At 44.7% G+C, this 13,059-nt stretch overlaps 1 protein-coding gene across 6 annotated transcripts in view; it reads right to left on the bottom strand.

The window, feature by feature from the left end:
* LOC115202443 (interferon-induced very large GTPase 1) overlaps window positions 1-13,059 on the bottom strand; it is a 35,537-nt gene that overhangs the window by 15,472 nt on the left and 7,006 nt on the right. For 4 of the 6 annotated variants that reach the window (XM_029766587.1, XM_029766588.1, XM_029766582.1 and 1 more), the window contains exons 2-7: window positions 12,349-12,715; window positions 12,152-12,210; window positions 10,252-10,332; window positions 6,512-6,605; window positions 488-537; window positions 11-100 (exon numbers count right to left, since the gene is read on the bottom strand). In XM_029766587.1, the coding sequence (XP_029622447.1) occupies window positions 11-100; window positions 488-537; window positions 6,512-6,605; window positions 10,252-10,332; window positions 12,152-12,210; window positions 12,349-12,646 (672 nt within the window). In that variant the 5' untranslated portion in view covers window positions 12,647-12,715. Of the gene's footprint in view, window positions 1-10; window positions 101-487; window positions 538-6,511; window positions 6,606-10,251; window positions 10,333-12,151; window positions 12,211-12,348; window positions 12,716-13,059 lie in introns of those variants that run through there. The other 2 variants (XM_029766584.1, XM_029766585.1) reach the window with 2 other exon arrangements.

The raw sequence follows: 13,059 nt of genomic DNA, 5'->3' as shown, positions 1-13,059 counted from the left end.
CAACATCCACCTTTTGTTCTCCCTGTTTTCTCTGGTGAATCTTCTCTTCCCAGCCCTTCACTTGATTGGATGGGGATGCAGCTGGAATCTCTGGATGAGGCTTTCGGTCAATAATAGATCAAAACATCAGTAGGCTACCTTTACTAGAGTCACACAGTTACAATGTACCCTTTTTTATATTTACTTAACATTGCTTATGTTAAACATTTATATTTCATTTATATTTCACACCATCGACTACCATTCTGCCTTATATTTATTAGAATCATTATTATTATTATCAGCATGTTCATCATTATGGGTATCAGCATGTCTTATTAATTACAATCATGCCCTAATAATAAGTGCCATTTTTAAAATGTCTGCTGTTGAACATTTTGGGGATTTTATGGTTCTTTTATCAGAGCAGCCTAAATAAATATTTAGTGGATTCTTTAGTCAACGCATGAAGCAGCCATCTTGGGCGCCACCCACTGACCCATCTTACCCTCTTTGCCTCCTTGTTAACGTGTTCACCCAATACCTCCCCTGCTGGGCCTAGAATTGAAGTTGAGATATTGTACTGTAATAACGGCAGTATATTAAATATCATGCAGTGAGATCAGATACAGTGAAACCATTTTGGGATCAAAATGTTTCTTAAAATAGTGTCAGTTTGAAGATTTGATAAAGTTGTGAAAAGTAGCTGTGTTAAACAGTATTGTTGAAGTGCTTCTGCAGTTTGATAGTGGAATAAAGTTGTGATAGTCATATAACAGTCACGACCAAAATTATTGGCACATTTGATAAAGATAAAAAAATATAAAAAAATAACACATACTGATTTTTATTGTATGCTTAAAAAATTGACAATTATATTATTTTATACTAATACAATTGCTCAGAGAAAGATTTTGTTGAACACGTAATAAAAAAAACGCTAAACGATGGGTGTCAAAATTATTGGCACCTCTAAAGACTATTATAAATAAAATCAAAACAAAATTAAATCTGCATTACCTTAATTCTTACAGACAGACTTTCCGCTAGCGGAACCCCTCACCAACAGCCAATGGAATAGCATGGCGCAAAATACAAAACAGCAAAAATTCTAAAATTCTAAATAAACTATTTTACACCATTTTAAAGATAAACTTCTCGTTAATCCAACCACATTGTCCGATTTCAAAAATGCTTTATGGCAAAAGCATAGAATTAGATTATGTTAGGACATCACCTTGACAAGAAAAACCACACAGCCATTTTCCAAGCAAGGAGAGGCGTCACAAAAACCAGATATACAGCTAAAGTGAATCACTAAACTTTGATGATCTTCATCAGATGACACTCCCAGGACTCAATGTTACACAATACATGCATGTTTTGTTTGATAAAGTTCATATTTATATCCAAAAACCCCATTTTACATTGGCGCGTGATGTTCAGAAAATGTTTTGCCACCAAAAATGCCGGTGATTTTGCAGAGAGCCACATCAATTTACAGAAATACTCATCATAAACGTTGATAAAATATTCAACAGTTAATGAAAGAATTATAGATACACTTCTCCTTAATGCAACCGCTGTTTCAGATTTCAAAATAGCTTTATGGCGAAAGCACATTGTTCAATATTCTGAGTACAGCGCTCAGCCATCAAAGCCATCTATACAGTTACCCGCCAAGTTCTGGAGTCAACAAAACTCAGAAATAGTATTATAAATCTTCACTTACCTTTGCTGATCTTCATCGGAATGCACTCCCAGGACTCCAACTTCCACAAGAAATGTTCGTTTTGTTCGATAAACTCCATATTTATGTCCAAATACCTCCTTTTGTTCGCGCGTTCAGATCACTATCCAAAGGCAGAATGCGAGAGCGCAAAACCAGAGACGAAAAGTCAGAAAGTTCCATTACCATTCGTAGAATGTTCGTAGAATGTTTTAGAATGTTTTAAACAATGTTTAAAATCAAGCCTTAGGGTCCTCTTAACATAAATCTTCGATAATATTCCAACTGGACAATAGCGTTTTCATTACAGAGGAAAAAGAAGGAGCGGCGCAGCTATGTGCCCGCGCAGAAAACAACTCATAGGTCTCAGGAAGTCCACTGGTTGAGAGGTCTCTTATTCTCTCCCCAGTAACAGTAGAAGCATGAAACAAGGTTCTAAAGACTGTTGACATCTAGTGGAAGCCTTAGGAAGTGCAATATGACCCCACAGACACTGTAGTTTGAATAGGCAATGACTTAAAAACTACAACCCTCAATCTGGATTTTCCTCAGGTTTTTACCTGCCATATGAGTTCTGTTATACTCACAGACACCATTCAAACAGTTTTAGAAACTTCAGAGGGTTTTCTATCTAAATCTACTAATAATATGCAAATATTTGACTCTGGGCCCGAGTAGCAAGCAGTTTACTCTGGGCACGCTTTTCATCCGAACGTGAAAATACTGCCCCTATCATAACAGTTTAATGTCATGATAAGGAACTGCATTGTAGCCTTCTATGTCTTCCTGTTTCAATGGGGTATAAAAACGAGGTAACACACATGTAAAATCCATTTGTCAACCATACCCATGGAGAAAGGTTGTCACTCCCTGACCATAGAGAGCCTTTTTATTTTCTATTTTGGTTAGGTCGGGGTGTGACTAGGGGGGGTGTTTCTATCAAGGTGTTTTATTTCTATGTTGGCCTGGTATGGTTCCCAATCAGAGGCAGCTGTTTATCGTTGTCTCTGATTGGGGATCATATTTAGGCAGCCATTTCCCCACTGTGTTTTGTGGAATCTTGTTTTGAGTTTGTGCATTTAGCACCTCTGATGTTACGGTTAGTTGTTTGTTTCCTTTTGTTTTGTAAGTTTCACTAAATAAAATATGTGGATCTCAGAGCACGCTGCGCCTTGGTCCGTCTCTCCACACAACCGTGACAAAGGTAAAGAACTCAAAAACTAGGCCGTCATTGAAAATAAGAATTTGTTCTTAACTGACTTGCCTAGTTAAACAAAGGTAAAATAAAAAAAAATCATTTTCAAGTCACCCAGCAGTGCTATTTACAAAGACAGCTCTTAGTAAAGGTTGTGATTCCACCACAACAGGACCAAGCAGCGTGCCCAGGAGGAGATGGCATCCTGGACTTACGAGGAGATTGAGGAGAAAATATCCTGGACTTGGGAGAAAATCTTGGCAGGACACGAAAGCCTGCCGTGGAAGCAAACGCAAGGAGAGAAGGGAGGACAGAGACGACGCCGGGGTTCGCGGCCACCAAGACAGCCCCAATTTTTTTTGGGGGGGGGCCACACGGGGTGGTCGGCGGGGCCGAGGAATGAGCCAGAGACCGTCATGGAGACGGAGGAGGAACTCGATGAAAGATTCCAGAGCGAGGTGGTGGTGATGAGAGTGCTGCAGCGTGGGCATGCTGAGGAGCGTGACACCAATCTGGTGTCATCTGCACCGGTTTCACACATCTGGCCTCCAGTGTGCCTCCCCAGTCCGGTACGTCCTGTGTCTCCTCCACGCACTCGCCCTGAAGTGTGTGTCACCGCTCCGGTACAATTTGTGCCGGTTCTACGCACCAGGTCTCCAGTGCGTCTCCACAGTCCAGTACGTCCTGTGCCTGCTCCCCGCACTCGCCGTGCGAAGTGTCTCATCGTTCCGGTACAATTTGTGACGGCTCTATGCACCAGGTCTCCAGTGCGCCTCCACAGCCCGGTAAATCCTGTGCCTGCTCCCCACACTTGCCCTGAAGAGCGTGTCACTAGTCCGGTGCAACCTGTGCCTGCCCCACGCATCAGGCCTCCAGTGCGCCTCCGCAGTCCAGTACGTCCTGTGCCTGCTCCCCGCACTCGCCCTGAAGAGCGTGTCACCAGTCCAGTGCAACCTGTGCTGGCTCCACGCATCAGGCCTCCAGTGCGCCTCCCCAGTCCGGTACTTCCTGTGCCTGCTCCTCGCACTCGCCCTGGGGAGCGTGTCACCAGTCCGGTGCAACCTGTGCCGGCTCCACGCTTCAGGCCTCCAGTGCGCCTCCCCAGTCCAGCACATCCTGTGCCTGCTCCTCGCACTCACCCTGAAGTGCGTGTCACAAGTCCAGAGCCTCCGGCGATGGTCCCCAGTCCGGAGCCTCAGGCGACGGTCCCCAGTCCGGAGCCTCAGGCGACGGTCCCCAGTCCGGAGCCTCCCGTGATGGTTCCCAGTCCGGAGCTTCTGGCGACGGTCCCCAGTCTGGAGCTTCAGGCGACGGTCCCCAGTCCGGAACCCCCTGCGATGGTCTTCAGTCCGGAACCCCCTGCGACGGTCCCCAGTCCGGAACCCCCTGCGACGGTCCACAGTCCGGAACCCCCTGCGACGGTCAACATTCCGGAGCCTCCAGCGGGGGTCAACGGTCCGGAGCTTCCAGGCAAGGCATCCAGTCCTGCTCCAGGGCAGGAGCCTCCCTCTGAGCCGGTGCCCAATCCAGGCACGGTGTCCAGTCCCACTCCAAGGCCGGAGCCTTCCTCTGCGCCGGTGCCCAGTCCAGGTACAGCGGACAACTCAGCTCCAGGGCCGGAGCCTTCCCCTGCACCGATGTCCAAGCATGGCGTCCAGTCCAGCTCCAAGGCCAGAGTCGTCTTTTGCGTCGGTGCCCAGTCCGGGCACGGCTTCCAGTCCAGCTCCAAGGCCGGAGCCTTCCTCTGCGCCGATGTCCAGGCACGGTGGCCAACTCAGCTCCATGGCCGGAGCCTTCCTCGGTGCCCAGTCGGGTGCGGCGTCCAGCCCAGCTCCATGGCCGGGGCCCTCCGTGCCGATGCCCAGTCCGGGCATGGCGTTACCCGGCTCCATGGCCGGACCCGTGGTCTGGGCAGGGGCAAAGACCCGCACCGGAGCCGCCACCGACACTAGTCACCCCCCCAGCCTCCCCAGTTAGTTTCAGGTTTTGCGGCCGGAGTCCGCAACTTTGTGGGGGTACTGTCACGCCCTGACCACAGGGAGCCTTCTTATTCTCTATTTTGGTTAGGTCGGGGTGTGACTGGGGGGGTGTACCTATCTAGGTGTTTTATTTCTATGTTGGCCTGGTATGGTTCCCAATCAGCGGCAGCTGTTTATCGTTGTCTCTGATTGGGGATCATATTTAGGCAGCCATTGCCCCACTGTGTTTTGTGGGATCTTGTTTTGAGTTTGTGCATGTAGCACTTCTGATGTTACGGTTAGTTGTTTGTTTCCTTTTGTTTTGTAAACATTTTTAAAAAGGGGGCTATTCCCAAGAAGCTGGTGGATTGAAATCTGATTGTAAAGTGTTTGTTTGATGGGGTGCTATCCTCAGATAATTGCATGGTTTGCTTTCGCCGTAAAGCCTTTTTGAAATCTGACAAGGTCGCTAGATTAACAAGAAGTTAAGCTTTAATTTGGTGTATTGCACTTGTGAATTGTGAAAGTTATGAAAGTTAAATATTTCTAATATTTTTTTATTTATTTCGCGCTCTGCAATTTCACCAGATGTTGTCGAAACATTCCGCTAGCGGAACCCCTAGCCATAAATATGGGGTTGGCAACATTCCATCATGATAAGACAAAACGCCTGGAGTCTGCTAAAAAGCATTGCCACTTGACATGAAAAAATATGTATATGGCCACGCATACCAGCGGTGGGTTTGGCATTGAAAGAAGGACGCATATGCAGAAAAGAACCTCATGTTATGGGGCTGTTTTGCTTTCACTGGTCCTGGGGCCCTGTTAAGGTCAACAGCATCATGATCCCAAAAACTTGCTCACCTCTACCAGAAGGCTGAAACTTCGCCGAAATGGATCTTTCAGAAAGACAATGACCCCAAGCACAGATCAAAATCCACAAAGAAATGGTTAATGGACCAAAAAAAGTTTTCCTAAAGACATCTCAGTCTCTGGACTTCATTGAAAACCAGTGGTTTGAATTGAAGAGTGCAGTCCATAAGTGGAGATCAAAGAATGTCAAGGACCTGGAAGGATTCTGTATAGAGGAATGGTCTAAGAATCCCAAGGTGTTCTCCAACTCATAAAACACAATAGAAAAAGGATCAGTGTCATCCTCACAAGGGGATGGGTGCACAAAGTTTTCAAAACAGGGGTGCCAATAATTATTTATAAAAACATCTATATATATTACTTGTTAAACAAAAGCTATTTCTGAGCAATTTTATTAGCATAAATACTACAGTATATTTAATGTTCTGTTTTCTTTTGCATACATTACAACTCAGTATTTGTATTATTTACGTTTATACAGTCTTGCAAATGTTTATATGCAGATTTTCTGAAATATATTTATTTACATGGGTACATGGTTTATTGTCAGATGATTGCTAATGAATTTGCAAATTGGTTTCACCCTGCGAGAGAGTTTGTCACATTATTAACAATGTACCTTTTTGCTGTAATGGCATTTAGAAAATAATTACTTTAAAAAAACTACGGCACTGTGTATTATGCTCTGAGTAATCCTGTACCATTATATCACCCACACATGCAGTGTAAAGGCAATGACAGAAGCTGTATGATTAACTTTTCAACAGAAGACAATACCTTTGCTTGTTTCCCTGTTTTTTCCTGAAAAACCATCCTTCTCTGGTTTTGACTTATTGGCTTTTGATAAAGGCTTTTGGACCTTTACTGAGTTCTGCAAAAAAAATGTTAGATCTGTGTTTTTATACAAAAGTACACTGAATGTACAATTTCAGGTCCTTTGAGAACCTCATTACATTTATAATTAGGGCACTTGCATGCCTAGTTGGGCACAAGTTCTCATTTACAACTGCGACCTGGCCAAGATAAAGGAAAGCAGTGCGACAAAAACAACAACACAGAGTTACACATGGAATAAACAAACATACGGTCAATAACACAATAGAAAAGGTCTATGTACAGTGTGTGCAAATGCAGTAAGATTAAGGAGGTAAGGCAATAAATAGGCCATAGAGGTGAAATAATTACAATTTAGCATTAACACTTGAGTGATAGATGTGCAGATGATGATGTGCAAATAGAGATACTTGGGTGCAAACCAACAAAAAAATACAATAACAATATGGGGATGAGGTAGTTGGGTGTGCTATTGACAGATGGGCTGTGTTGTCACTACTTCCACCGAAGGTGGCTTCTCTCCCTGTTCGGATGGTGCTTGGCGGTCGTCGTCGCCGGTCTACTAGCTGCCACTGATCCTTTTTTCCTTTTCGTTTAGTCTTGTCTGTTTTGTTTGTGCACCTGTTCCTTGTTTAGGTTGATTAGTTTGGGTATTTATTTTCTCTCTACCCGCTTTGTTTCGTGCGGGTTTGTTTTTCGTTTCCCTGTTTATTGTTGGGTGACGTTATTTTTTTGTTCATCTATTTCATTCAGGTATATGTCCTTAGGATTTCGTTCTATTGGTTATTTTGGACTGTGTTTTTGGTACTGTGCCTGGATGTTTTTTTGATGGACTTTATTAAACTCTTGTGATTGCATTTATCTCCTCTCCTGCGCCTGATTCCTACACCCACCTCTCGTCGAGAGACGTGACATGTGTTCCAGTGATCGGTAACCTGCTCTGATGGCTGATGCTTAAAGTTATAAGTCTCCAGCTTCAGTGATTTTTGCAATTCGTTCCAGTCATTGGCAGCAGAGAACTGGAAGGCGGCCAAAGGGGGTGTTGGATTTGGGGATGACCAGTGAAATATACCTGCTGGAGCGCGTGCTACGGGTGGGTGTTGCTATGGTGACAAATGAGCTGAGATAAGGTGGGGCTTTACCTAGCAAAGACTTATAGATTACCTGGAGCCAGTGGGTTTGGCAATGAATATGTAGCGAGGGCCAGCCAACGAGAGCATACAGGTCGCAGGGGTGGATAGTATATGGGGATTTGGTGACAACATGGATGGCACTGTGATAGACTACATCCAATTTTCTGAGTAGAGTGTTGGAGGCTATTTTGTAAATGACATCGCCAAAGTTAAGGATCGGTAGGATAGTCAGTTTAATGAGGGTATGTTTGGCAGCATGAGTGAAGGAGGCTTTGATGCGAAATAGGAAGCCGATTCTAGATTTAATTTTGGATTGGAGATTCTTAATGTGAGTCTGGAAGGAGAGTTTGGAGGCTAACCAGACACCTAGGTATTTGTAGTTGTCCACATATTCAAAGTCAGAACTGTCCAGAGTAGTGATACTGGGCGGGCGGGTGCCGGCAGCAATCGGTTGAAGAGCATGCATTTAGTTTTACTAGCGTTTAAGAGCAGTTGGAGGCCACGGAAGGAGTGTTGTATGGCATTGAAGCTCGTTTGGAGGTTTGTTAACAGTGTCCAAAGAAGGGCCAGATGTATACAGAATGGTGTTGTCTGCGTAGAGGTGGATCAGAGAATCACCAGCAGCAAGAGTGACATCATTGATATATACAGAGAAAAGATTTGGCCTGAGAATTGAACCCTGTGGCACCCCCATAATGACTGCCAGAGGTCTGGAAAACAGGCCCTCCAATTTGACACACTGAACTTTATCTGAGAAGTAGTTAGTGAACCAGGCGAGGCAGTCATTTGAGAAACCAAGGCTGTCAAGTCTGCCAATAAGAATGTGGTGATTGACAGAGTCGAAAGCCTTGGCCAGGTCGATGAATACGGCTGCACAGTACTGTCTTTTATCGATGGCGGTTATAATATCATTTAGGACCTTGAGCGTGGCTGAGGTTCACCCATGACCAGCTCGGAAACTTGCATAGTGGAGAAGGTATGGTGGGATTCGAAATGGTCGGTGAACTGTTTGTTAACTTGGCTTTCGAAGATTTTAGAAAGGCAGGACATGATGGATATAGGTCTATAACAGTTTGGGTCTAGAGTGTCTTCCCCTTTGAAGAGGGGGAAGCTTTCCAATCTTTCGGGATCTCAGACGATATGAAAGAGAGGTTGAACAGGCAAGTAATAGGGGTTGCAACAATTTTGGCGGATAATTTTTGAAAGATTGGTTCCAGATTGTCTAGCCCAGCTGATTTGTAGGGATCCAGATTTTGCATCTCTTTCAGAACATCATCTGTCTGGATTTGGGTGAAGGAGAAGTGGGGGGGCTTGTGCAAGTTTCTGCGGAGGGTGCAGATCTGTTGGCCCGGGGTGGGGGTAGCCAGGTGGAAAGCATGGCCAGCCGTAGAAAAATGCTTATTGAAATGATCGATTATCGTAGATTTATCGGTGGTGACAGTGTTTCCTAGCCTCAGTGCAGTGGGCAGCTGGGAGAAGGTGCTCTTATTCTCCATGGACTTTACAGTGTCCCAAAACTTTTTGGAATTAGTGCTACAGGATGCAAATTTCTGTTTGAAAAAGCTAGCCTTAGCTTTCCTAACTGACTGTGTATATTGGTTCCTGACTTCCCTGAAAAGGTGCATATCGCGGGGGCTATTCGATGCTAATGCAGAACGCCACAGGATGTTTTTGTGCTGGTCAAGGGCAGTCAAGTCTGGGGTGAACCAAGGGCTATATCTGTTCTTAGTTCTAAATTGTTTTGAATGGGGCATGCTTTTTTAAGATGCTGAGGAAAGCACTTTTAAAGAGCAACCAGGCATCCTCTACTGACGGGATGAGGTCAATATCCTTCCAGGATACCAGGTCGAAAAGAAAGGCCTGCCCGCTGAAGTGTTTTAGGGTGTGTTTGACAGTGATGAGGGGTGGTCGTTTGACCACGGACCCATTACGGACGCAGGCAATGAGGCAGTGATCGCTGAGATCCTGGTTGAAGACAGCAGAAGTGTATTTAGAGGGCAAGTTGGAGAGGATGATATCTATGAGGGTGCCCATATTTATGGATTTAGGGTTGTTCCTTGATAATTTGTGTGGTCTAAGAATCCAACTTTGTGTTCTCCAACTCATAAAACACAATAGAAAAAGGATCAGTGATGTTATCCTCACAAGGGGATGGGTGCACAAAGCTTTCAAAACAGGGTGGCAATAATTATTTAGAAAAAAATATATATATTTCATTTGTTAAACAAAAGCTATTTCTGAGCAATTTTATTAGCAAAATACTACAGTTTATTTAATGTTCAAAACACACGTCCGACTGCTACGCCATCAGTCATACTGATACTGATAACTTTACATAATTAAGTTGAAGGTACAGTATATACGTGTGGAGACAGCAGCCATAACATTACAAAATGGTCCACAATAAACTACTATAAAACATTCCAAGTGTACCTCTATGAAATTTAAGATCTCACAATGTAAGAGAACAACAGTGGATTCTATCTGTGATTTTATGGAAGTACATTTTTTCAGAGTAGCCTACTCATTACAATCCTAGTCAACACCCACCTTCAGTTCTCCCTGGTGAATCTTCTCTTCCCAGCCCTTCTCTGGATTGAAAAGGAATGCAGCTGAAACCTCTGGATGGGGCTTTGGATCAATAATACATCCAGAAATGAGTGTTTTCACTAGATCCAGTTACAATTCACTTTAAACAAATGTGGGATTGACTTGACATAGCTTATGATCAAAATGTAATATACACTGCTCAAAAAAATAAAGGGAACACTAAAACAACACATCCTAGATCTGAATGAATGAAATAATCTTATTAAATACTTTTTTCTTTACATAGTTGAATGTGCTGACAACAAAATCACACAAAAATAATCAATGGAAATCCAATTTATCAATCCATGGAGGACTGGATTTGGAGTCACACTCAAAATTAAAGTGGAAAACCACACTGCAGGCTGATCCAACTTTGATGTAATGTCCTTAAAACAAGTCAAAATGAGGCTCAGTAGTGTGTGTGGCCTCCACGTGCCTGTATGACCTCCCTACAATGCCTGGGCATGCTCCTGATGAGGTGGCGGATGGTCTCCTGAGGGATCTCCTCCCAGACCTGGACTAAAGCATCCGCCAACTCCTGGACAGTCTGTGGTGCAACGTGGCGTTGGTGGATGGAGCGAGACATGATGTCCCAAATGTGCTCAATTGGATTCAGGTCTGGGGAACCGGCGGGCCAGTCCATAGCATCAATGCCTTCCTCTTGCAGGAACTGCTGACACACTCCAGCCACATGAGGTCTAGCATTGTCTTGCATTAGGAGGAACCCAGGGCCAACAGCACCAGCATATGGTCTCACAAGGGGTCTGAGGATCTCATCTCGGTACCTAATGGCAGTCAGGCTACCTCTGGCGAGCACATGGAGGGCTGTGCGGCCCCCCGAAGAAATGCCACCCCACACCATGACTGACCCACCGCCAAACCGGTCATGCTGGAGGATGTTGCAGGCAGCAGAACGTTCTCCACGGCGTCTCCAGACTCTGTCCCGTCTGTCACATGTGCTCAGTGTGAACCTGCTTTCATCTGTGAAGAGCACAGGGCGCCAGTGGCGAATTTGCCAATCTTGTTGTTCTCTGGCAAATGCCAAACGTCCTGCACGGTGTTGGGCTGTAAGCACAACCCCCACCTGTGGACGTCGGGCCCTCATACCACCCTCATGGAGTCTGTTTCTGACCGTTTGAGCAGAAACATGCACTTTTGTGGCCTGCTGGAGGTCATTTTGCAGGGCTCTGGCAGTGCTCCTCCTGCTCCTCCTTGCACAAAGGCGGAGGTAGCGGTCCTGCTGCTGGGTTGTTGCCCTCCTACGGCCTCCTCCACGTCTCCTGATGTACTGGCTTGTCTCCTGGTAGCGCCTCCATGCTCTGGACACTACGCTGACAGACACAGCAATCCTTCTTGCCACAGCTCGCATTGATGTGCCATCCTGGATGAGCTGCACTATCTGAGCCACTTGTGTGGGTTGTAGACTCCGTCTCATGCTACCACTAGAGTGAAAGCACCGCCAGCATTCAAAAGTGACCAAAACATCAGCCAGGAAGCATAGGAACTGAGAAGTGGTCTGTGGTCACCACCTGCAGAACCACTCCTTTATTGGGGGTGTCTTGCTAATTGCCTATAATTTCCACCTGTTGTCTATTCCATTTGCACAACAGCATGTAAAATGTATTGTCAATCAGTGTTGCTTCCTAAGTGTACAGTTTGATTTCACAGAAGTGTGATTGAATTGGAGTTACACTGTGTTGTTTAAGTGTTCCCTTTATTTTTTTGAGCAGTATATATTACAACAAAAGCATGCTGGAACTCCTCAACATTAGCTTTGACCTTGAAATGAAACATGGTACATTACAGGAACATGATCAGCATGACCACTGAAGATGTAAATGATGTAAGTGTGTCTTACCCTCTCTGCTTCCTCCTCCTTCTTGTCAAGGTGTTCACCTAATACCTCCTCTGCTGGGTCTAGAATGGAGGGTGAGATATAGTATTGTACATCAGCATACATGCAGAAAGTGGTTGTTTTGCAGACTGCTTATGAACTGTTTTAATTGTTGTGAATTGTGTCTTCATCCTCAAAGAGCTGCATGTTGAACAACTTACCTGGTGACTGAGGAGCTGGTCTTGTCAAAGTGTCTGGGGTTGCTGCTGGCAGAGGGGTCACAACACACTGTTGCTTTGTCTTTCCTTTCTGCACCTCCTCCTGTAGCTGGCTGATCTGCTGCTGTATCTGTTGCTGCACAGCTTGCATTGACTGCTGTTGATTCAACATGAAGCCCTGTAGCATTGCTACAATATCTCGTGTGCTATCAGAAGTGCCAGTGTTGTGAAGAGGTGTGATATCTCTTCTGTCCCCTTCACCACCTGTTGCACCTGGTGACCCCTCATCAGGCTTCTCCATCACTTTAACTCCACCTTGTGGGGAATCCCACCACCAAAAGATGGACGGGCTGCAGCAGTCTTCTAAAGTCTGGCAAGGAAGACATAAAATGTTTTTTAGAGTTTGTTAAAGTAAGGTAAAATAAAATGAGTGAATGATCAACCAACACTAAAGACAGATGGGCAAACAAATATTGAAATGTATTCTGTCTCAAAGTGCAAAATACCCTCCAACTAATTATCTAAATAAATGACAAAATACTAGTGCCAGAAATTGCATTTTTTTATATACAGAAAATATGAAATACATTTGCAAGTAGCCTCCTTAAATGAGTTTAAAACAATCTGTGACCAAACCCATTCATGGACGCTAACTTCTTTTAAAGTCTATTGACGATAGTATCTTTCATTTGGGAGTTTTGTTAAGAGCTCTGA

The sequence above is a fragment of the Salmo trutta genome, chromosome 11 (genome assembly GCF_901001165.1).
Source record: "Salmo trutta chromosome 11, fSalTru1.1, whole genome shotgun sequence".
Classification (NCBI taxonomy): Eukaryota; Metazoa; Chordata; class Actinopteri; order Salmoniformes; family Salmonidae; genus Salmo; species Salmo trutta.
Note: the sequence above shows the minus strand (reverse complement) of the source record. Positions and strands in the feature narration are given on the sequence as shown.